Source organism: Hyla sarda, chromosome 4 (genome assembly GCF_029499605.1).
Source record: "Hyla sarda isolate aHylSar1 chromosome 4, aHylSar1.hap1, whole genome shotgun sequence".
Classification (NCBI taxonomy): Eukaryota; Metazoa; Chordata; class Amphibia; order Anura; family Hylidae; genus Hyla; species Hyla sarda.
The window spans coordinates 261,630,534-261,655,742 of NC_079192.1; the positions used below are offsets into that span (position 1 = coordinate 261,630,534).

General features: G+C 41.7%; 1 protein-coding gene across 7 annotated transcripts in view; it reads right to left on the reverse strand.

The window, feature by feature from the left end:
* NAV3 (neuron navigator 3) overlaps positions 1 to 25,209 on the reverse strand; it is a 642,886-nt gene that overhangs the window by 79,684 nt on the left and 537,993 nt on the right. For 6 of the 7 annotated variants that reach the window (XM_056574065.1, XM_056574060.1, XM_056574058.1 and 3 more), the window contains 6 exons: positions 17,518 to 18,009; positions 16,059 to 16,121; positions 11,298 to 11,458; positions 10,275 to 10,463; positions 9,976 to 10,028; positions 2,271 to 2,294 (listed from right to left, as the gene is read on the reverse strand). In XM_056574065.1, the coding sequence (XP_056430040.1) occupies positions 2,271 to 2,294; positions 9,976 to 10,028; positions 10,275 to 10,463; positions 11,298 to 11,458; positions 16,059 to 16,121; positions 17,518 to 18,009 (982 nt within the window). The remainder of the gene's footprint in view (positions 1 to 2,270; positions 2,295 to 9,975; positions 10,029 to 10,274; positions 10,464 to 11,297; positions 11,459 to 16,058; positions 16,122 to 17,517; positions 18,010 to 25,209) is intronic. The other variant, XM_056574061.1, reaches the window with a different exon arrangement.

Below are 25,209 nucleotides of genomic sequence, written 5' to 3' on the forward strand. Positions count from 1 at the left end.
TGTGTCTGTGTGTGCCACACTAAGCATGGACAACAGAAAGAGGAGAAGAGAACTGTCTGAGGACTTGAGAACCAAAATTGTGGAAAAATATCAACAATCTCAAAATTACAAGTCCATCTCCAGAAATCAAAATTTTCCTTTGTCCACAGTGCAAAGTTGAAGTTTGCAACCCATGGCACTGTAGCTAATCTCCCTGGGCATAGACGGAAAGAAAAACTGATGAAAGGTGTAAACGCAGGATAGTCCGGATGGTGGATAAGCAGCCCCAAATGCCAAAATGAACTTGAGTAAGCCAAAATCCTTCTGGGAAAACATCTTGTGGACAGATGAGACCAAGATAGAGCTTTTTGGTAAAGCAAATCATTCTACTGTTAACCAAAAATGGAATGAGGCCTACAAAGAAAAGAACACAGTACCTACAGTGAATTATGGTGGAGGTTCAATGATGATTTGGGGTTGTTTTGCTGCCTCTGGCACTGGATGCCTTGAATGTGTGCAAGGCATCATGAAATCTGAGAATTATAAATGGATTTTGGGTCGCACTGTACAGCCCAGTGTCAGAAAGCTGGGTGTGCGTGATCTTGGGTCTTCCAGCAGGACAATGACCCCAAACATTCGTCAAAAATCACCCAGAAATGGATGGCAACAAAGCGCTGGAGAGTTCTGAAGTGGCCAACAATGAGTCCAGATCTAAATCTCATTGAACACCTGTAGATCTTAAAATTGCTGTTGGGAAAAGGTGCCCTTCCAATAAGAGAGACCTGGAGCAGTTTGCAAAGGAAGAGTGGTCCAACATTCCGACTGAGAGGTGTAAGAAGCTTATTGATGGTTATAGGAAGCGACTGATTTCAGTTATTTTTTCCAAAGGGTGTGCAACTAAATATTAAGTTAATGATTTTGTCCAGACCATTTTTTCGAGTTTGGTGTGACATTATGTCCAATTTGCTTTTTTCCTCCCTCTTTTTTTGGTTTAGTTCCAGTACACACAAAAGGTGTTATTGGAATCCTTTTCTGTGAGAAATACTTCATTTTCTAGAAAAATGTCAGGGGTGCCAACATTTACGGCCATGACTGTACATAGAACTTCCCGTTACCACAGTACATGAAACAAGTCATACACTACCAAGTAGTTAATGTACCCGTATTTATCGGCATATAACACGCACTTTTTAGCCTAAAGTCTATCTGCGTGTTATACGCCGATAAGCCGTTGCAGTTCAATGATTTAAAGCGGGTGTTTTAAATCAATGAACTGCAGCTGCTTTGCAGGTGCAGAGACCTGCCGTTGCTGCCGGCTTCTCTGCCCCTGCCTGTCCTGGGGTCTAGAGCGCTACTGCCGGCCCTTCTCTCCCCCTGGCTATCGGTGCCGTTGCCCGTTCTCTCCCCCTGGCTATCGGTGCCGCTGCCCCATTGCCGGCGCCGATAGCCAGGGGGAGAGAAGCGATGCCGGCAATGGGGCAGCGGCGCCGACAGACAGGGGGAGAGAAGGGGCAGCGGCACCCATTGCCGGCGCCGCTGCCCCCCCCCATCCCCGGTTATATAATTACCTGTTGCCGGGGTCGGGTCCGCGCTGCTTCAGGCCTCCGGTGTGCGTCCCCTGCGTCGTTGCTGTGCACTGCACGGCGCGGCGCAATGACGAGTGACGTCATTGCGTCTCGCAGCGCATAGCAACGAAGCAGGGGATGCACACCGGAGGCCTGAAGCAGCGCGGACCCGACCCCGGCAACAGGTAATTATACAACTGGGGATGGCGGTGGCAACGGGGCAGCAGCGCTGGCAATGGGTGTCGCTGCCCCTTCTCTCCTCCTGGCTATCGGCGCCGGCACCGATAGTCAGGGGGAGAGAACGGGCAGCGGCGCAGATAGCCAGCGGGAGAAAAGCGGCGGCAGCAGGGCTCTAGAACCCAGGAAAGGCAGGGGGAGAGAAGCGGGCAGCGGCGGCTTCTCTCCCCCTGCCTTTTCTGTGGGCTTCTGCGGGGTCAGAAACAGTGTATCGGGGTATACGCATGCACACACACGCACCCTCATTTTACCAATGATATTTGGGTAAAAAACTTTTTTTACCCAAATATCCTTGGTAAAATGAGGGTGCGTGTTATAGGCCGGTGCATGGTATACCCCGATAAATACGATACTTAATTTATTTTGGAATATGTTTATGCTATTAAACATTGTATGATTTACTGTTATTTATACTTTTATTGCAATAATAATCTTTGTACCTGCGTGTTGAAATGCCCAAATCCCCATAAATGTTTAATTAACAATTACCTCAGAGTGTGCCTTCTCTTCAGCCTGAAAAAGATGACACATTTAATTTACCAAGCACATGCTGTATTGCAACTCACAATTGACATGACATGTACAAAATGACACTTATTTAAGTGGATACAACTGTACGGTAATACCAGACACGATAAGTTGTGTGTACCGCAATGCAATGTGGCCTCTGCAACTCAAAAGCCACTGCATTTTTGAGGTACCCCTATTCATATTGTGCCCTTTTTTGTAGGCTTTTCTCATAAAACAAACCTTAATTGTATGGATTTATGCAAATGTGCCCCAAAAATAGGCATTGCCAGGAGGTTCAGAGAGTGTACTTAAAGTGTCCCATGAATATCAATTGAAAAGAAAACCTTTTAAGCTGCTAAAAGAAGGATCGGCAAGGCTTCAAATAGAATGCCGGCTCCACATGAGGCAGAATATACTCAAGGAGGGACCAAATTAAATCCTACAGGTAGTTTATTCCCAAGATGCAATGCGTTTCACTGCAGTTCCGCAGCTTCATCAGCCATAACAAGAAGCAAATGGGTTGCTTCTTTATAAGGATGACAATTAACCCTGGCAGTGTAATGACAGGGCAAGACAAATTCCATATATCAAACAAATGAATAAAAAAATTGGACAGTAATAAATATACCATATATGAAAGTGTGTAGACAAAAAAATCTACACACTTTCATATATGGTATATTTATTACTGTCCAATTTTTTTAATTCCTTTGTTTGATATATGGAATGTATTGTATTTTGTCTTGCCCTGTCATTAAACTAACAGAGTTAATTGTCATCCCTATAAAGAAACAACCCATTTGCTTGTTATGCCTGATGAAGCTGTGGAACTGCAGTGAAATGCGTTGCATCTTGGGAATAAGCTACCTGTTGGATTTTATTTGGTCCCTCCTTGAGTATATCCTGTGCGATGGGGAGCCGGCGTTCTATCTGATGCCTTGCCGATCTTTATCTACATTTTAGCCGGAGGGCAGCGGATATCTCTGTCTTTCTATATGCCTACCATTGTTGTGCATGCTGTTACACAACCCTTTGAGGTGAGCGGCTTTTATGCCTCCTTCTTTTATCATTTTATATCTCTTTTATTACACCATGGAGCGCTATTTTTCTTACTTTCAGCTGCTAAGAGCTGCAGACACTGTTAAATAGCTGTTGGGTATAAAAGCAAACTAAAACTGTACCTTTTCAGATCCAAAAATGCTTTATATGTTGCTACTGATGAAAATTAAAGATCTTTTGTAATATGGTTGTTTGAAAAAATTTGGATATTTAATAAAGAAAACGGCTCTGTAAAATCCCATCACTACCCCGTACTGGGACACTAAATAGTCCTGCCGCAGCATCAGGTTTGTCCATGAGTCATGGACAAGAGATGACTCATGGACAAGTCTGCATGAGCAAGCACACCAATCACCTCCCACCACCACAAGGGAGGGACACGCCCCCTTTCCCTGAATAAAAAAAGAAAATAAAGGTGCGCTTCTAGTGTAGAGGTTTTAGGTAAGCAAGTGCCCCCAGTGGGTATGTAGTCTGCTTACCAGAGCTTGTTATGCTGCAGGTACAACACTGTGATGTGCTAGTAGAATCATGGTGAAAGTGGAGGTCAGCTGGCCGTGGCGTCCTTCTCAAGTGGCCCAAGTTCACTTCAGTACTTGATAGACATCAAGTGGATAGGATCCAGAAAAACAGGACTTCTCCAGGCGCTTCTCCTCGACAAATTGACAGTCCAGACCACACTTGATGGATTCAGTCAAATTTATTAGGTACAACAACAAGTTTCGAGTCCAAGCAGGACTCTTCGTCAGGCATGGTGGATTAAGACATGAACAGTGTATATATAAGACTCGGACAATCATTACTGGGTCAAAAGGTCATGACATTACATAATAGTTAAAATGAAAAGGATAAAAAAACTTTGACTAATCCAGTAAAACTGTAATCATAAAACATAAAAGTTACACGTGTGACAAGTACCATATGTTGCAACATAGTAGCGATATGTGTGTTCAACTAGAATGTAAACAATGTGGTCAGTTTATGAATGAATACCGGAAAGAAGCCAGTGAGTAGCTGTCACGTCATCATCAGTAAACATCAGCGCTGCGCGATGCCGATAACGGGACTGTGCAGACCAGCACACCCGTACTTCAGCAGCAGCACAAAACTGAGTGCAGAAGGTGGAGGGGTGCCGAACTTAGCCGCTTTCTGTGGTGCCAAGAGCGGGGAAGCACTGTTGCGATCGGCACACCCATTGACAGCGCCACACAGAGCATAATGCTGAGGGATTCAGATATCAGCAGTGCACAGCACCGCTGTGAGTGCTGCAAGCCCACTCATGTTTCTCCGGTGCTGCAAAATACCATAACTCTTGATAGGGGGTGGGTGGTAAGCCCAGACTCACCTGCCAGTCCTATTTATTGGAATGTATCTGCGGACTCCAATATGTTTGATGAACAATACAACCACTACGAAATCACTTGAACAAGCATAGACAGAACATAAGAAACAAATGTCTTCTACATGGGGTCTCCAGACATTGCACTACCAGCCACCCGGATGGAAAAAAAACTGATTACTGTCATCCCCATTGACCACATTCTGGAGCATATGTCCAATAGGTTTGAGTCACTAAGGAAAAAGACGTTTTTTGGATGTTTAAACTCTCCACAGTCTCACCAAGGGTTCTCAATGAGATGGTCAAAACGGCTCTATAAGATTTCCTATAAAGTTCTATAACTTTCCCCCTCCCTCGTTCTGGTATTCATTCATAAACTGACCGCATTGTTTACATTCTAGTTGAACACACATATGGCTACTGTGTTGCAACATATGGTACTTGTCACACATGTGTAACTTTTATGTAATATGATTACAGTTTTTACTGGATTAGTCTAAGTTTTTTTTTATCCTTTTTTTATTTTAACTATTATGTAATGTCATGACCTTTTGACCTGGTAATGATTGCCTCGAGTCTTACACTTCATGTCTTAATCCACCCTGCCTGACGAGGAGTCCGGCTCGGGCTCAAAACTTGTTGTTGCACCTAATAAATTTGACTATTCCTGAATCCAACAAGGGTGGTCTGGACTGTCATTGTGTCGAGGAGAAGCGCCTGGAAAAGTCCTGTTTTTCTGGATCCTATCCACATGATGTCTTTCCCTGATAGGATTTCTAACACTGTGAGCTAATGAAAAGAGGTATTTTTATAATAAATATAGGTGATAGAGGCATAACAATTATATGTACATGGTCAGGATTAGGTACTGAGTAGCATATTATTTTTTGTTTTTGTAGGATCTGACAGGTAGACTTTAAACTTAAAAAATCTCTTTTTTTTCCTCAGCCAAGTGTCAAGAAGCTGGAGCAAAGATGCCCCAGTGCCACGGTCTGGCATGCCTCCTCACCTACCATAACCTCCCTGCCCTTTGATTGATGTACAGAACCCTGGGTGTAGTGAACCAGCACTGGCACTATACTAATTGTGATTTTTGCTATGGAGTCCATTCGCTATTATGTTAACTGATACAGGCTATTCTAAATCATAAATTCCAAATACTATCAAGAAAGGAACCTCTCTAATTTCTTTTTTTATTAAATCAAGTATGTAAAAAGGCCCCTTTAATCCTCTTATACAGTTTATTATGTATACTGTCTTATAGCCATGTCTTACAATTTCTTCCACCCTCCATCTTCTTGTATTGTACCTGTGTTCCTAAAGAAATGTGAATGTTAGGAGCAAGATAACAGCTGGATGTAAGTATTCATCTAAATAATGGTGGATGAAGTAATATTATTCAACCAAACCTATACTGACTGTTCTTTTTACAATTCATATACTACAGGCACTTGATTCACTGCTGACATCTACTGCTTGCAAAGTGTATGGTATGAATCTCTAGAATTGGTGCTGAGATAAAAATAAACATCAGATTATAACTAATTCCACAGAATACTAGCAAAAAAATATTCCAATACATGGACCATAGCAGTGAAGGGAAATATTTAAATGAATCATATTAGACTAAAATAACATACAAGAGAGCGAATGGGGCACTCGTGAGGTATATGCTGTCTAAAGCCTTCTCATATGCTGCGGCAAATCTAAATCATGTGTGCTTCAATATGTGGCAGTCCAGGTATCCTAATAATCCGACCACCTGCGGGGTGCACATTACAAAGCTGCAGTATCATAAGTAATACAAAGAGAAAAAGTAGTATGCACTCACTGGTGGGCTACGGTCATTCATCCTTGGAGTTTGGGGACACTGGTGGGATCGGCGTCTTCTAGGAGCGCTCGGAGGCTACACCGGTAGTTTCGCGGGATCAAGCCACTTCATCCAGCCTCCATGCCAGAGGAAGTGGGTTGGTCCCGCAAAACTACCGGTGTAGCCTCCGAGCGCTCCTAGAAGACGCCGATCCCACCTGTGTCCCCGGACTCCAAGGATGAATGACCATATTATACTATACCATCAGAGGTAAAATGAATAGTAATAATAAGAAAAGTTAAGGCTTTTGAGTACAGTTAACAAAAATGTATGGGGAGACTGCTTCCCTTCCTCAAATGTATGCCAAAAAGACATCCATGCTGGCATGTACATTGGTAAGTGCTTTAGACATAAGGATACTCATTAATACCAGTTTCCTAACAGGCATTTCATAATTAGTCCTTTTATAACCAGATGTTGTTTTACAGGATTTTTTTTAATATTACCAAGCATACAATGCACTAGTGTTCATATAGTCACTATAGGTTCTATTTTGTATATCACTCATTTATATCTACTGAGATTTTTTACAGGGGTACACCATTTTTATCTCAATGATTTGTACAGAATTGCTTCCAGAGAAGAAAACTACATCACATGGAGACACAACACGTTAACACAAAGAGAGTGGCTAAGACTCCATAATATTGATCCATAAAGACCCAGTGTGGTGCCTTACAGGCGGCATCTATACAGCTTTCCTATGTGCATAGGGTCTAAGAGTTAATGATCAAGCATAGCGAGGATAGCTGAAAATATTAAATATTTTAGTACATTTTATAAATATTAGAAACAAACATTAAAAAAAAGGTGCTTGCAAAAGGTTACTGTACGAAAATGTCTAAATAAAGAGAAACAATATTGGACTCTATTGCTTAGCATTATTTGGACCAGCCCTGTTGAGGCACCCATATTCTATGTATTTTGATTTTGCCAGCCCTGTTTGTCTTATATTATCATGTTAGAAATTTTGAACACTTAGAGGGTATGGATGCAAAGACTTCCACCATGATCCCTAAAATAAAGAGAAGAGCATCAGATGTGTCTGTCTTCACCATACAGGCCTGTTCTTTGAGCAGCGTCTGTGTATGGTTTAACAGCAAGCCCATAGCACAAGGACCCCCAGGTGATCAAAATGACTTTTTTTTTATTTTTTTAAAGAGATAGGTACAATTTAAAAAACACAACTTCCTGTAAGTAGATAGGTCGATTCATATTAGTGCGGCATATTTATTCTTATGATTTGTATTTCTTATAAGTTACCTAAATTAAACTAACAATGACTATTTAAAACTCAATACCACTCAGACATACTGTTCTTTCCTTATATAGGGATGTTTTCTTGTTTCTGTTTCTCTTACTAGTCAATGATACTAATATACATTGAGATGTTATGATTAGATCAAATGCGACAGCTGCGCCTAGCTATTATATTATCTCTGACAGCTCCGTCTGTCTCATGTTTATTCCTGATTCTTAAATTTTTTTGTTAAAGGGGTATTCCAGGAAAAAACAGATTTGTAAATTACTTCTATTAAAAAAAATCTTAATCCTTTCAATAATTATCAGCTGCTGAAGTTGAGTTGCTGTTTTCTCTCTGGCAACAGTGCTCTCTGCTGACACCTCTGTCTGTCTTGGGAACTGCACAGAGTAGAAGAGGTTTGCTATGGGGATTTGCTTCTAAACTGGGCGGTTCCTGAGACACGTGTCATCAGAGAGCACAGAACAACTCAACTTCATCAGCTCATAAGTACTGAAAGGATTAAGATTTTTTAATAGAAGTAATTTACAAATCTGTTTAACTTTCTGTAGCCAGTTGATATATCTAAAAATATTTTCCTGGATAACCCCTTTAATCCGTAATTCTCATTTCTTTAACATAATAAAAAACTATTGAAAGTAAAACTACAACTCCCAGACCCATCGGGCCCCACCAGTCCATATTTTCCGGGTTTCAGGGGTGATGACTGTGAAGGACAATAAATAGCTGGTCAGTGGTCATAAGAAAGTACGGCAAGTCATATCTCTATCTGTGGGAAAATAATAAAAAGACCAGTAGGGTCCAACAAAGCATTGGCGCTGGAGGTAATATATATATATATATATATATATATATATATATATATATATATATATGTATGTATGAACCAGATACAGGCGCAGCACTCCAACAAAATAAGTGATTTAATATCTCATGTCAGCATTACAACGTTTCAGCTCCTCCTGGAGCCTTTTTCAAGCATGCTTGAAAAAGGCTCCAGGAGGAGCTGAAACGTTGTAATGCTGACATGAGATATTAAATCACTTATTTTGTTGGAGTGCTGTGTCTGTATCTGGTTCTTATCTTGGATGGACTCTGATCAAGTCCTTTGGGACGCTGGCACCAATTTTTTGGTTGGACTGGATAAGTAGTGCTGCTTTATTTTGGGATTATATATATATATATATATATATATATATATATATATATATATATATATATATATATAGTACATTTGAGTAGCCGTATTAGTCCAGTGATGCAGATGCAAATCATTAAATGTTGCAGTATCTTGTAATACCTTTTTTATTGGACTAACAGCATTTTGTAGAGACAAGCTTTCGGGATTCCTCCCTTTATCAAGTCCAAAGCAAATCCCTTTGGACTTGATAAAGGGAGGAATCCCGAAAGCTTGTCTCTAAAAAATGCTGTTAGTCCAATAAAAAAGGTATGACAAGATACTGCAACATTTTATGATTTGCATATATATATATATATATATATATATATATATATATATATATATATATATCCAAAGAAATAGTGCAGCACTCCATAAGTAAATCCAAGGTGCAAAAAGATTTATTCACTTCACATCATAGCATAGCAACGTTTCAGATCACACAGGATCCTTTTTCAAGCTCGAGCTTGAAAAAGGATCCTGTGTGATCTGAAACGTTGCTATGCTATGATGTGAAGTTAATAAATCTTTTTGCACCTTGGATTTACTTATGGAGTGCTGCACCATTTCTTTGGATGGATTAATTTTGGGACTTTGATCAAGTTCATTAGGAGCTGGCACCCGACTATTTTTTATAAGCTAAGTAGTGCTGCAAAACAACCTCTTCCCTTTTGTATATATATATATATTTTTTTACATTTCCTGAAGCTTTTCTAGAACAACCCTTGTAATTGTGCATGACAAATCAGATGACAGACTACTGTGTACTTTTCTGACTTCCATTATTGAATTCTTTATTGTCACCTATAGAAAAAGGCAGCTGTTAAACAGTGGTATATTTTTTTTAGAACAGTGAAAAAAACTATGAATCCTGCTTTGTGAAGAATGAAACCCACATCATCCGACATATGTTAACAGGGAAATTTAACCATTTCCAGACATATTTTAACTCATTGACAGCATACAAACAATACTTACAGTGGAATAAAGAGACGATGTGCTAGAAACCAGCGATAATGACGATCCATGTACTGAGAAAGAACAGGAAATTATAGTTACATTTCCTTTAAACATATCATGAAAACAAACAATCACAGGTTTTCATATAAAAGAAAAAAAAGTGTGGGAGATAGGAGAAACCTCTACCTTTCAAAACACTACCCATAGGAATCACAAAGCACAAAGGCTGACTATCGGTAGTAGCTATATATTTTTTTTACATCATATGTCAGTTTCATGAATAAAATACAGAGTGAATGAGTGTGAATGAGTAATACCTTCTTCCATGCTGTCCCGGAAGGAACCTGAGTGACTGATGGCTCTTGGTCTGTCTTCCAATGAGGTAGCACTTCCTCCTAACTGGGAGTCTTCATATAGTTCAAAGGAAGCATCTTGTGCTGGAATGCTATTTGATCGCATCATGTTTGGTCCAGGAATAGTGAACTGAGAGAGGTTGGTTGGGCTTACTGAAAAATGGGGGGGAAAAAAGGATCTATTATACAAAACAAACAGACAGAAATGACCACAATTAAAGGAACTAACTGTAACATATATGAGGTATTGTCAAGGAGAATATAGTTAGAAAGTGTCCTGATGTCCTACAACCCAAAATTACTTTGGGTTGTAAGACAAGTGGTGTTGCTGGCTATAACTACCCAAATAGAATTTTCATGAGCCAGTAGATAACTAACCAAATATACGACCAAATATAATTGCATCTAGCCATGAATCCAAACCCCAAATTTAACCATAGAAGTCATTAAAACATGTCTGTACATATCAAACTAAACGAAATATTTGGAATAATGAATAATGTTTACAAGAGAGGCATGTATGCCAAAAGGATATATAATATAATAATATATATATATATATATATATATATATATATATATATATATATATATATACAGTGTGCTGCTATCACACTGCCCAGAATGAAAAAGTATGCGAGTGACCCTTTACATTGCTAAGAAGCACTGTCACTCTGAATGGGAAAGATGTGCCAGTTAACGACCATGGGCATCAGTGTGGCACAAGCTATGCAGTCTTTATCGTGCCAGTTACATACACAATTCCAACTCTACATTATTTGTAGACATCCCCATAGATCTGTCCCTAAGAACCTTAACAATTTTTTTATTACCTTAAACTCTGAGCAACATTATTGTGCTGAAAAGTACAATAATCCTTGTTTTTTACTTTTTATATTTACGTTGACAAAATAAATCCCTCTGCTTTTGATTCAACGGGTCTGGCCTAAATTGTTAGCATTGGGCCACTTCCATAGCATTTCTTACCCAAATTGGAATAGTGATATTTCCCTCCAGTAGAGGAGGACATGCCTGATGGAGAGACAAGTGGGGATTGGCTGCCAGTGTCTTGGAGCCCACCAGTGGAATGAGAACGCAACCACTCTTTACCCTCCTCCTGACTGGTCTGTCGTGATGATGGAGTATATCTGGAAAAGGAAAAAAAATTATATTTGAAATGAAACACTTTGTTTTAAGGGGAGTTAATATAAAAGTTTGCATTAAGAATTTCTGCTTGATTATTTAAATTCACAAAATGTTGAATGTAAACATTGTTGCTTTAAAACTCTTTCAAGACAAAAGTACTGTATACAATCACCACATTAAATTAAAACCTGGACAGAACATGTGAGGCACGGGGGACTGTAAAGGTATGACTAGATATTAATTGGATATATTAAATAGTAGGGTAATTGACTAGATATTGGATATATTAACTCCTTAACAATGCAGGATGTATATTTATGTCCTGCGACGGCTTTCGCGATATAACGTGGGGTCACGCGGGGTTATATCGGGTCAGTCCCGCTGGCCATCAAAGGCCGGGACCCACGGCTAATACCGGACATTACCGATCAAGGTATCGTGTCTGCCACTTCTGAAGTGAAACCTTCCCGGCAGCTCAGAGGTGCTGTTCGAGACCATGGGTTGCAAACTTCTTGATAATGTTGCTCACTGTGGACAAAGCAAATCTAGATCTCTGGAGATGGACTTGTAACCTTGAGATTGTTGATATTTTTCCGCAATTTTGGTTCTCAAGTCCTCAGACAGTTCTCTTCTCTTTCTGTTGTCCATGCTTAGTGTGGCACACACAGATACACAATGCAAAGACTCTCCTTTTTATCTGCTTTCAGGTGTGATTTTTATATTGCCCACACCTGTTACTTGCCCCAGGTGAGTTTAAAGGAACATTACATGCTTGAAGGATTCTTATTTTTCCACAATTTTGAAAGGTTGCCAATAATTTTGTCCAGCCCATTTTTGGAAAAAACGGAAATGCAAAAACTGAAGAATGCTGAGTCCTTAAGGGGTTAAATAGTAGGGTAATTGAGAGTAATCTGTGAATAAGGGATTTCACTTTCCTTTTTTTGATGGTGTACCTCAGACAAAGCTGCTAGCAGCCTGTAAATCTAATGGGGAGATGCCCTACCATTTACTGTTGTTGAAAGACTTATCTACTGTTCATAACTCCCTCACTATTTTAAAATGCACCAGAAAGGCTTAGATGTTACAGTGACAAGAAATACACAATTTCTCTGCTCAAATTAACTAAAAGCCTGAAAGTAAAGTAAATAAAAAGTATAGAAATTGTTTAAAATTATTTTTGTTTGTTATGGTCACATATAGAACCATAACTTATAAAGTTCAGGCTCAATGCTTTGAGGCATGGTTTGGGGGGTTAGCAGAGTTCTGAGGAAGTGTTTAGGTATTTAACATTGAGGGAAGATATATTAAAGTGTTACTGTCATAAAAAAATATAAAAAAAAAAATGTTGACATGTCAGGCAGACATTTCAAATGCTTTGACTGGCCAGGGTCTCAGTGCTGAGACCACCACTTATCTCTAGCTATGTGCCATTCTAGTCTATAGAGCCTGTCTGCTGATGGAAGCTTAGAGTGAAGCAAGCTGCCATACTTCATCCAGCTATATACTTCTTCATCTATATCTAGAGATTAGTAAGGGTCTCAGATTCTCTAGATTCCTAGAATTTAAAATACTTAAAAAAAATTTAATTCCAGTATAATTTTTCTTTTATACCAACTCTTTAATATTTGGGGTGCAGTGTTTAACACCACACTATAGAAATAGCAGAAAAAAACTGTAAAGAGTTCAGACTTGGCTAAAATAGACAGATTAAATGGATTGTACAGGGATAACTAATGTTTTTCGAGATTTAAGTAGAATAAAGAGGCACAGTGTAAATATTCTATAGATTTAATTCCAGGAACAAGAAGGCTGTTAGAAAACCACTTCAGCTAGCTGTTGACGCTCTATTACTGTATTAAAAAAGGGAAAAAAATGTATTTTAACACAAATAGCAAACTCATAAATGACTAGAAATTATATTATTTGGGGCTTTCATCAAACTAACTTTTGGGCTCAGAGGGGCCCTTTTAACTTTAAAGGGGTACTCTGCTGCTCAGCATTTGGAACAAACTGTTCCGAATGCTGGAGCCGGTGCCGGGAGCTTGTGATGTCATAGTCCAGCCCCCTCATGATATCAAGCTGTCACGCCCCCTTCCATTGACTTGCATTGAGGGGGCGGGTCGTGATGTCATTGAGGGGGCTGGGCTATGACATCATGAGCTTCTGGCATCAGCTCCAGCGTTCGGAACAGTTTGTTTCAAATGCTGAGCAGCAGAGTACCCCTATGCATACGCCCTGCATCCCCAATCCTTAAAGGCTCAGGACGCACCTGTACGCCCTGGTCCCGTTTACTGAGTTTAAACCATTCTCTACGGGCTACGGGCAGCCAGGACCCACGGCTATTGGCAGGCAAGGCCGATCTGGCCTATGCCGGGCATTAACCCTTTAGACGCCGCAATCAAAGTTGATTGCTGCATTTAAAACGAATATCTGGCAGCCCAGCGGAGCTGATCGGGACTATCGTGACAAAATCACGATGTCCCGATCAGCTTACCGGATGATGGGAGGGTCCTCACCTGCCCCTCCGTCATCCGATTGGCGATCTATTGCTCCAGCAGAGTGCTGGTTACACTGATCAGTGCTTTGCAATGGCAAAGCACTGATCAGTGTATGCAATCAGAAGATTGCATGTTTTAGCCCTCTATGGGGGCTAAAAAAAAAAGAAATGTAACATTATTTTTTCATAAAAGTTAATTAACCCCTTCCCTATTAAAAGTTTAAATTACCCCCCTTTTCCCATTTTTTAAATAAAATAATGTAATGAAGAATAAAAATAATCATATGTGGTACCGCCGCATGCAAAAATGTCCGAACTATTCAAATATTAGGTTGGCTAAACCACATGGTCGATGGCGTACATGTAAAAAAATACCAAAGTCCAAGATAGTGCATTTTTGGTCACTTCATATCACATAACAATATTAATAAAAAGTGATCAAAAAGTCCCATCAAAACAAAAATGGCACCTACAAATACTACAGATGAAGGTGCAAAAAATGAGCGCTCATACCACCCTGTACATGAAAAAATAAAAAAGTTATAGGGGTCATAAGTTGCAAATTTTAAACATACTAATTATGGAGCATGCAGTTTATAATTTTTTTAAGTATTAAAATAAAATAAAACCTACATAAAATGGGTATCCCTGTAGCCGTATAGACGTACAGAATAAAGGTAAGGTGTCATTTTTACCAAATATTGCACTGTGTAGAAACGGGAGCCCCCAAAAGTTACAAAATGGTGTTTCGGTTTTTTTATTTCACCCCACAAATATTATTTTTTTTTGTTTCACCGCAGGTTATATTCTAAAATAAGTGATGTCATTGCAAAGTACAATTGGTGATGCAAAAAAAAGCCCTTATATGGGTCTGTAGGTGCAAAATTGAAAGTGTTATGATTTTTAGAAAGGAAGGGAAAAAAAGCGAAAATGCAAAAACGAAAAATTGCTGAGTCCTTAAGGTGAAAATAGGCTGAGTCCCTAAGGGGTTAAGAGGGTGAATAAGCTACAGTTGCTGAAGGTTAGGGGTTGTTTTTCTTGCCCTAAGCAAAAAATAAAAAATAATCTGGTTTTAGTCTCTGAGGTAAATGAAATGCCCATACAGAGTCTGTGATTGTGTTTTCTGGTGTCTGTATGTTGTTTACATGTCTATTCAATACAATATAAAATGTAATTGGGCAGTCATAACAACTATTTGTCTGGGTTGGATATTCAGTTATTTGATGATGGAATGTGTGCTCTGCTGCAGAACATCTCTGAACTGGGAACAATTTCCAGCTGTTTAAATGCATCCAAAAAGTAGCAGCTGAATGTTGGTGTATTTGTTAGCCACTAAGTATTAATTACTTGCCTGAGGCCATCATTTCCCTGGCTAGATCTGCACACCATTAAACCTGTGCATAAAAACAGCCAGAAATGATATGCCACAGTAAGCAATAGAGATGGAAATGTTTAGCTTCTCAACTAGAAGTACTTTTCGGCATACTGTAGGTTGTAGTAATAGAGGCATTATCGCACTTTCCCCAGTGTAACATATCCACTTATAAGCAACATGTTATTATACAGACGACATTTAGAGCAGCACATAAAGCTGTAAACAAAAGACTGAAGAAGAAAATACATAGATCAGTAAGAACAGATGTAAAGGCAGCCAACAAGGAGTCAAAGGAATTTCTGCATTTATCTGGAAAGACAAAAACTGTCCAGCTATATTTCACTATATAGTTAATTCAAATGTATTTTTTGTTTTTACATTATAGCCCTTGAGGTAAGATTCTTAAGATGGTCCTGAGACATCTCTGTTGGTCATGTACCATGACTATGCACCACAGAACCATACCTACTTGAAGAAGTAAGCATTTTAGACAATGATTCCAATAACAAAAACTGTTCATAGCCTTTTCTAGGAATCCTAATTTTAGCTGTCATCTTTGGCCATTGTTCTGCAACCATAGCACAGAAAAGAAGAAGAAGTATGCTGTTTTTTTCTGATGAAACAGAGATTGATCAGCATCAAACAGAGTGAGGAACTAAGTAGACTGACAGAAAGCAAGAGACGCCCAAAGTGTACCAAGGCAGCAGTCATGCTCAAGGAGTATTTGTACCTCAGTCCCTTTTTGGGCAGGGTGTTTCGGTCAAGTTGCAAACTGTTAAGATAAAGATAACCCCTACAAATAAGACAAAAACATTAGCAACAAAATAAAAATGTCATTATTAATGCTCGCAAAATATGTACAATAAAAAAGAAAACCTGCAGATTCCCAAACCAAAGCCTTATGCTCTGACTTCTCTGCATCACAGTGTCCTACTATTGAAATCCTAGTATTGAGACCAAAAGATGGTAAGAAACATTAGAGGCTCTATTTTGCATTATTAAATATTTACTTTTTTTTAATCTTCTAAAAGAGGTAAGGCAGGCTCAAGTAAAGGCAAAACCTATAAACTCATACTTGTTCTATTTAACATGTTCAGATAAAGTATTTGCAAAGCATTTCCATTGCATGAATTTACAATCGTCCACAGAAATGAGGATATGCATTACAATAAAGTAAAACACATCTACTTAAAATCATACCACACCACCAAAATAATACCAACAAATAAAATGTTACTTGTTTCTGTATTGGGGCAAAGATAAATTATGTACAGGAACTAAGTCTGTGTTCACACCATCGTTACTTATTTCTTTTGTTCTGTTCAGTCTGTTGGAGAATGCTGTGCTATTTTGTCCTATATGTATTGCCCACTCACAACATACTCTTGACTGAGTGCTTTGCACCAGAGCCAGTTAATGTGTATGGTAGCACAGAGGTGAGCGGCAGTACTGTATGCATCAGCACTCACTACTTCCATTGTGTTGCTGCTTTGTGCTCCGGTACAAATTTTTCATAGTGCACTACTCAAAAAAAGGAAGCATACTGCCCATCAAGTTGGCAGCAGCTAGATCTATGCCAATATGTTAATTGACTTCCTATAACTTAGCTGTTGCCTATAATTTGGATAGGGAAGTTAAACTGTTAGGGTCTGTTCAAACTAATAAATTTCTGCAAGTGGAATTGCACTCCAGAATTGTGAACCTTTGCATTGGTGCAATGGGTCTTTGGCTGACCTGTTCACACAGCAGAATTTCAGTGGCGAAGAATTCCACAGCTGAGATTGATTTGCCGAAAGAAAGAACATGCTCATTCTTTTGGTGGAATTATGGCTTGTTAAGGGTATGTTCACGCCACCGAATCACCGCTTATGTAATTCTGTGAGCGGAGATTCCATTTGTTGGCCACAGCGAAATCCTTTGGCAATAAGATCCTTTGGCGGCCCTGCCCTGTCACAATGGACGGCAATGCAGTGCACGCAGTCCTACCGGCGGTAGCTGCCAGATGGAATCTTCACTCGAGGAATTCCATAGTGTGAACATACCCTAACCACACTTGTGACAAGAATATGGATGATAGCAATCTCTGTACAATGCTGCTGAATATGTTGGTCCTCTGTAAGCAACAGAAAATACATTAAGTAATACATAAAAGTAAAAAATGACATCAATTCTTACTGTTATGTCCTCACCTTTCTGAGAGTGTTGAGCGCACGCTGCCAGTCCGCATAAGCATGCTTTGCAGTTCTTGTGTACAATTCGTCAGTCCAGATAGTGATCCATGATGACTGAGCGGTAAATCTATGGACTCTGAGCTGGTATGAAGGCTTGTCATAGACTGGTAACTAGGAGTATCTTTACTACCAGCAGACGAACTGCTCAGATTTGTTGTCCATACTTGGCCCCCAGATGTAAAGGAATGAACAGAAGCCGGGCTTGAGGCCAAGGAATGTCCTAGGCTTATAACATCAGGGGTTAATTCATTAGGTTTGCTGAACAAGGGGCTGCTGCTTCCACTCTGTCCGCCAGCACTTCCCATGCTACCTGTACCAGATGATGGAGAATCCAGGCTGCCTTGTCGAGCTAAGGATGTGCTGCTGGGGCTGGACATGACTGAAGCAGACTTTACACCATCACCACTGACAGGGGAAGAGGGTTTATTTCCTGCTTTAGTACCAAATAATCTGTAGAGTAATAGAAAACATTATAAATTTATTATGCGGCAGTCTTTTAATTTTCAAGACCAAGAACTCATAAATTATTTATGGACGACATGGATCATTGCTCATGGACTACATTCGAAAATAAGTGCATGGCAAGTAGCGGCACACTATGCATTACAGCACTGTTTCCCAACGAGGGTGCCTCCAGTTGTTGCAAAACTACAAAGTCCAGCATGCCTGAACAGCTTATTTATAAAAATCTATAAAAGAAACCACACAGAGGTAAAAAAAAAAAAAAGGTAAGGATATTGGCTGCTGAGGAAAAATATATGCAGTCAAAGTATGCAATCAAAAAGAGTGGTCCGTATGGTCAGTACACTACCCAAATTACATGAAATATATAGAAAAAAATAAATAGAATCAAAGTGACACAATACATACAATGCTAACTTCACAGTATTTCACCAGTCCAAATAGTACAAATATAAGAAAATCTGTATTGATATTAAAAGAATGCCTCATTTTCCACTTATCAGGCTCATTTTCTGCCCCCTTCCAAATTTTTTATTCATTCTGCAAAAACTGCAGAAGACAGATCAGCTCACTGAAGAGTCAGTTTACAGCTGCACATAGACTTCTATGAAGTGGGGAAGGGGAAGAAGGAGGAATGGATAGAGAGAAAGAAAGAGAGACAAAGAGGCTGCAGAAGGTTTATGAATGTGAATAAGGAAGGAGCACTCACTCTTGCTAAGGGCAACCAGTTCAGACGCTAAGATCCAATCAACCCGTGCTCAATGTAAGAAGACAGACTTGTCTTGATCCACCCAAAAAAAAAAAAGAGCCATGGCACCGGGTGTTCTTAAACAAATGAAATCTTCTTTATTGCAGCATTGCGGGACATACAGAGGTGGAACAAGGCGCCAACGAGCGCTAGTTTCACGTCTTGTGACGCTTTGTCAAGGCATGCTGGGAAGAGACGGAGCCCCGTCTATATCCTCCCTCTAACCAATCAATATAACACACAGTAAAATCACATATAAAATGCAAAAAACTATCAAAAATACACAGATTATTAATTAAAAAAAGAGGTATCAAGATTACAACAGAGAATTAAAGAAATGAAGATAAATCATTCAGACCAAGAGCACCTGTTGCTCCGGTACGAATGATCCATTTCGCCTCGGCCTGCAATAATTTAGTATGATGGTCCTGACCTCCTTCTGTGTACATAATCCTCTGCAATCCAAGAAACCTTAGTGCATTACTGTTGCAATTGTGCATTTTTTTTATATGAGTGATCAAGAGAGGACAGCCTTTGCCAGTCCTGATCGAGTTGGTATGTTCACAGAACCTATGAAATGGAGGACGGATCATTTTAACAATGTAAAATATACAACACGGACATAATACTGCATATACCACAAAATTAGAGCGACAAGTAATAAAATCTGCTACATTATGATTAATACATCCCAATTGGATATTAGTAGTGTATTCAATTTATTTACAAAATGAACAATGCTTACACTTAAAGGGTAGCTCCCACCATCCTATTTTTTTTTTGCTAGCCCGTTTCCCCCCTACGGCACTAGCCTGTTCACTCCTCAATCCCCAACCCCCCGCCCCCGCCCCGCATACCCCGTTCCCTCATTACACTTGCAGTTACTGCAGAGTCCGGCAGCGGGTGTGCAGGGACAGCGGCGGCAACGAGGCGGCGGCGATGTGCGGGAGGAGTGGCCTCCCAGCCAGTGGCCGGGGAGCCAATGCGCTCGCTCCCGCCTGTCTGATTGACAGGCAGGGAGCGAGTGCAGCATAACTGAAAAAGGACTGATTGCCACTCCAAAATCAGTCCTTTTTCAGTGGCCGGTTTTCAAATGTAAATTAATCCTTTTTAAAGAAAAAAAATAATAAAAGTATATTAGAGATATGTTGTAGTACATAAGTACTACAACATATTAAAAAATAAAGTTGGTGACAGTGCCCATTTAAAGTTCCCTTTTGGAGTAGAGGGTCTTGAGTGACGATCGAGTAGAGGGTCTTGAGTGGCAATCGGGTTATAAGTTGGCGACTATTCATGTAGTTGCCCTGTATACCCGTATATGCCACCAAGACGGAGTAAAAGCAGTCAAAAAATTCCTAGAGAGGGCAGGTAAGGATCAGGGATGCATTGATTTTGTATGCAAAGCTCTTATGTTCATTCTGGAGCACAACACATTTCAGTTTGGTGACCACTGGTTTGGCCAGCGGACTGGTACGGCAATGGGCGCACCAGTGGCACCAACGTATTCTATTTTATTTTTGGCAATGTGGGAGGAACTTTTCATTTACTTCTCAAATAACCCCTTTAATACAGACATAATACACTGGTCAAGATACATCGATGACTGCCTGATTGTATGGGAGGGTTCAAGTGAAAGGTTTGATGAGTTTGTTTTATATATCAATACGAATGAATTAAACATGCAATTTACGTCTCACCTTTCTGACACTGAGTTGCAGGTCCTAGATGTCACATTGTTAGCCTCCTCCTCGGGTATCTCAGTAAAAGGTTACCGCTAAATTACTGCCACCAATTCATTAGTGCACTACAAAAGTTTCCATCCTGTTCATGTATCTAGATCATTACCACATGGTATCTCTTCTGCAACAATCATGTGAGCTAATGCAGAGGGACCAGTGCTATGATGAACAGGTTATTCAGGATGCATTTTCTAGGGCTAGGGTGAAAAATAGAGAAGATCTGGTGTTCAATAGAGGAAACAGCAAAAGAGGTGAAATGACCCAAGCTGTTTTTTCATTTGAACACAGCCCTAAGTCAAACATTGTTAGGCAAACTATCCGTAGAAATTGGCATATCATACAGGCTGATACTGACTTACGGGCCTTTACGGCTGAACCTCCGGTGGTGTCATTCTGCAGAACATGTAATTTAAAGAGTAGCTCCCACCATCTGTATTTTTTTTTCCTGTCCCTACATATTGCTAAACTATCTCTAACCCCCTCCCTGCCTTTAAAAAAATGTTTGCTACCTTATAAATGGCTCATCTTCTGCTCTTCTCCCTAGCTCTCCCGGAAGCCGACTTCCCCAGCAGGCGTGACGTCACTGACGCCTGCTGGGCGAAGACTTCCGCCCTCACTTCATCTATGCTGTGCTCCTATTGGGAGCCCGTATAGATGAGCAGCATATCACACGGCAGGCTGCTCCGGGGTCTCCTCCTCCCTGTTTAGCAGTGTAGTGTTATTCAGGGAGGAGGAGTATCGCCCACCTGCCGTGCTCACTGCCGGGACCCGGTGTGAGGTGGAATTTTGTTCCCCCGTGAATTCTCGCGTCCGCTCATCCCCCAGCTCTCAGAAGATTTCCGAAGCTAGAGATGGGGGAGGGCAGAGCAAGGGGAGAGAGGAGGTACACGCCCCCTCCCTCCTCTCCCCGAGCTGAGGACGTAGATCTCCACGGGGAGAAGTACACGCCCCCTCTCTTATCTCCCCAAGCTGAGGACGAAGATCTCTATGGGGAGAAGTACACGCCCCCTCCTTCCTCTCCCCTCCCCGAGCTGAGGACGCAGATCTCCACGGAAAGCCAGAGCACTGTTCCTCATCTCCCCTGCCTGAGCTCTGACTAGCTCTTTCAATAAACCCATGCCTTAGCGCTGACTTTGTTTACTGTACACGGACTGGGGATTCTACACTGCAGGGACTGGGAATAAATCTCTGCCTGTGGATGATTTCTATGTGAGGAGGAGGAGGGGTCCCTGTTATGTGTGTGTGTGTGTATGCTGGGAGTTGTAGTCCCTGTTAGGTGTGTGTGTATGCTGGGAGTTGTAGTCCCTGTTAGGTGTGTGTGTATGCTGGGAGTTGTAGTCCCTGTTAGGTGTGTGTACGTGTGTATGCTGGGAGTTGTAGTCCCTGTTAGGTGTGTGTGTGCTTGGAGTTGTAGTCCCTGTTGGGTGTGTGTGTGTGTGTGTGTGTGTGTGCTGGGAGTTGTATTCCCTGTTAGGTGTGTGTGTGTGTGTGTGTGCTGGGAGTTGTAGTCCTTGGTAGGTGTGTGTGTGTGTATTCTGAAAGTTGTAGTCCCTGTTAGGTGTGTGTATGCTGAGAGTTGTAGTCCATGTTAGGTGTGTGTATGCTGAGAGTTGTAGTCCCTGTTAGGTGTGTGTATGCTGGGAGTTGTAGTCCCTGTTAGGTGTGTGTATGCTGAAAGTTGTAGTCCCTGTTAGGTGTGTGTATGCTGAGAGTTGTAGTCCCTGTTAGGTGTGTGTATGCTGAGAGTTGTAGTCCCTGTTAGGTGTGTGTGTATGATGGGAGTTGTAGTCCCTGTTAGGTGTGTATGCTGGGAGTTGTAGTCCCTGTTAGGTCTGTGTGTATGCTGTGAGTTGTAGTCCCTGTTAGGTGTGTGTGTGTGCTAGGAGTTGTAGTCCCTGTTAGGTTTGTGTGTGTATGCTGGGAGTTGTAGTCCCTGTTAGGGGGGGGGGGGGGGGGTGTATGCTGGGAGTTGTAGTCCCTGTTAGGTGTGTATGCTGGGAGTTGTAGTCCCTGTTAGGCGTATGTGTATTCTGGGAGTTGTAGTCCCTGTTAGGTGTGTGTGTATGCTGTGAGTTGTAGTCCCTGTTAGGTGTGTGTGTGTGCTAGGAGTTGTAGTCCCTGTTAGGTGTGTGTGTGTGCTAGGAGTTGTAGTCCCTGTTAGGTGTGTGTATGTATGCTGGGAGTTGTAGTCCATGTTAGGTGTGTGTGTGTATGCTGGGAGTTGTAGTCCCTGTTAGGTGGGGGTGTGTGTATGATGGGAGTTGTAGTCCCTATTAGTTGTGTGTATGCTGGGAGTTGTAGTCCCTGTTAGGTGTGTGTATGCTGGGAGTTGTAGTCCCTGTTAGGTGTGTGGATGCTGGGAGTTGTAGTCCATGTTAGGTGTGTGTATGCTGGGAGTTGTAGTCCCTGTTAGATGTGTGTGTGTGTGTGTGTGTGTATGTGTGCTGGGAGTTGTAGTCCCTGTTAGGTGTGTGTGTGTGTGTATGTATGCTTGGAGTTGTAGTCCCTGTTAGAGGTGTGTGTGTATGCTGGGAGTTGTAGTCCCTCTTAGGGGTGTGCGTATGTATTCTGGGAGTTGTAGTCCCTGTTAGGTGTGTGTGTGCTGGGAGTTGTAGTCCCTGTTAGGTGTGTGTGTATGCTGGGAGTTGTAGTCCCTGTTAGGTGTGTGTGTGCTGGGAGTTGTAGTCCCTGTTAGGTGTGTGTGTGTGTATGTATGCTTGGAGTTGTAGTCCCTGTTAGAGGTGTGTGTGTGTATGCTGGGAGTTGTAGTCCCTCTTAGGGGTGTGCGTATGTATTCTGGGAGTTGTAGTCCCTGTTAGGTGTGTTTGTGTGTGTGCTGGGAGTTGTAGTCCCTGTTAGGTGTGTGTATGCTGGGAGTTGTAGTCCCTGTTAGGTGTTTGTGTGTGTGTGTATGCTGGGAGTTGTAGTCCCTGTTATGTGTGTGTATGCCAGTGTTTCCCAGGGAATGCTGGGAGTTGTAGATTTGCAACACCTTGAGGCACCCTGGTTGGGAAACTGGTGTATGCCCTGTGGAGGTGTGGTGAACTACAACTCCCAGGAGACTACATAGGCAGCATGCTGGTGTTATACCACAGACTGAAGACTCCTGAATGACACATGCTGGGAGTTGTAGTACCTTTTGTGTGTGTATGCCAGTGTATCCCAACCAGGGCTGAGTTATATTAGTGTGCTGTGTATAACGCTATATATATATATATATATATATATATATATATATATATATTAGTGTGCTGTGTATAACGCAGGTATCCTCAAGCTGCAAGGGGGGGGGACGAACTGCACGGTCTGGTTTCTACTTTTTCATGGGGTGTTCATTAGCCCCTTAAAGAGGACATAGAAATGAATGTGGTTTGTACAGGACATGAACATCACTGCATGAACCCTGTGCACTTATATGCCAGCATTCATACAGGGAAGCAGAGATGCACGGGGATCATACAGGGAGCAGAGATGTACGGGTTTCATCCAGGGAAGCAGAGATGCACGGGGTTCAAACAGGGAAGCAGAGATGCACGGGGTCCATACAGGGAAGCAGAGATGGACGGGGTTCATACAGGGAAGCAGAGATGCACGGGGTTCATACAGGGAAGCAGAGATGCACGGGGTTCATACAGGGAAGCAGAGATGAACGGGGTTCATACAGGGAAGCAGAGATGCACAGGGTTTATACAGGGAAGCAGAGATGCACGGGGTTCATACAGGGAAGCAGAGATGCACGGGGTTCATAAAGGGAAGCAGAGATGCACGGGGTTCATACAGGGAAGCAGAGATGCACGGGGTTCATACAGGGAAGCAGAGATGCACGGGGTTCATACAGGGAAGCAGAGATGCACAAGGTTCATGCAGGGAAGCAGAAATGCACAATGTTCATGCAGGGAAGCAGATATGCACGGGGTTTTTACAGAGGTCTTCATGTCAGCATTCATTGCACAGCAGCTTTGAGAGAAAATCATGTCAGGAGGGATGTACAGGAGAAATAACTCTGTAGCATGTACAGCTTCATCCAGGGGAAATTGAGAAGGAGGGGAAAACAGATTTTGGCGGCGGACGCCAATTGAAATCTACACTTGCAGAATTCTGCAAGTGGAGTTTTAGATTAAATCATTAACCTGTCTAGGACCAAGGGCGTACCTGTACGCCTTCAGGGTTTCCGGTCACCTCCGGTAACCGGGCGGTGAACGGAACGGGATGCCTTGCTGAAATCGTTCAGCAGGTATCCTGTGCCTGGGGGGCTCCAGAGGCCCCCCCATGTTGGTCAATTCAGACCAGAGATTTGTGGTGATTCCAGGTCATATGGGTTTCCGGTGACCCGGTAAATAAGGGTGGTCGGGGCTGTCAAAGACAGCTTCGATCACCCTGAAGTGATAGGAGTGAGGTGGCAAGGGTGCCACCCCTGTCATTGGCCGGTCAGAAGCGATGGACCAATAGCAGATCGGGGAGGTGGCGCGAGGGTTAAAATTTAGTTCCTCCGCTCTACCCACCTACGGTAGTCCGGGCAGAGCGGGGGGAACTGTGATGTGAGCAGCGTTGGAGGTCCCTTACCAATTGCGTGCGGTGATCCTCCTCTAAGTGTGGCGGGCAGCGATCGTGCTGTTGATGGGAGCCAGGAGGTGAGGTACTTGCCTAGCAACATCTGGAGGGCCACAGTTTGGAGATCCCTGTGCAGTGGTCTCTAAATTG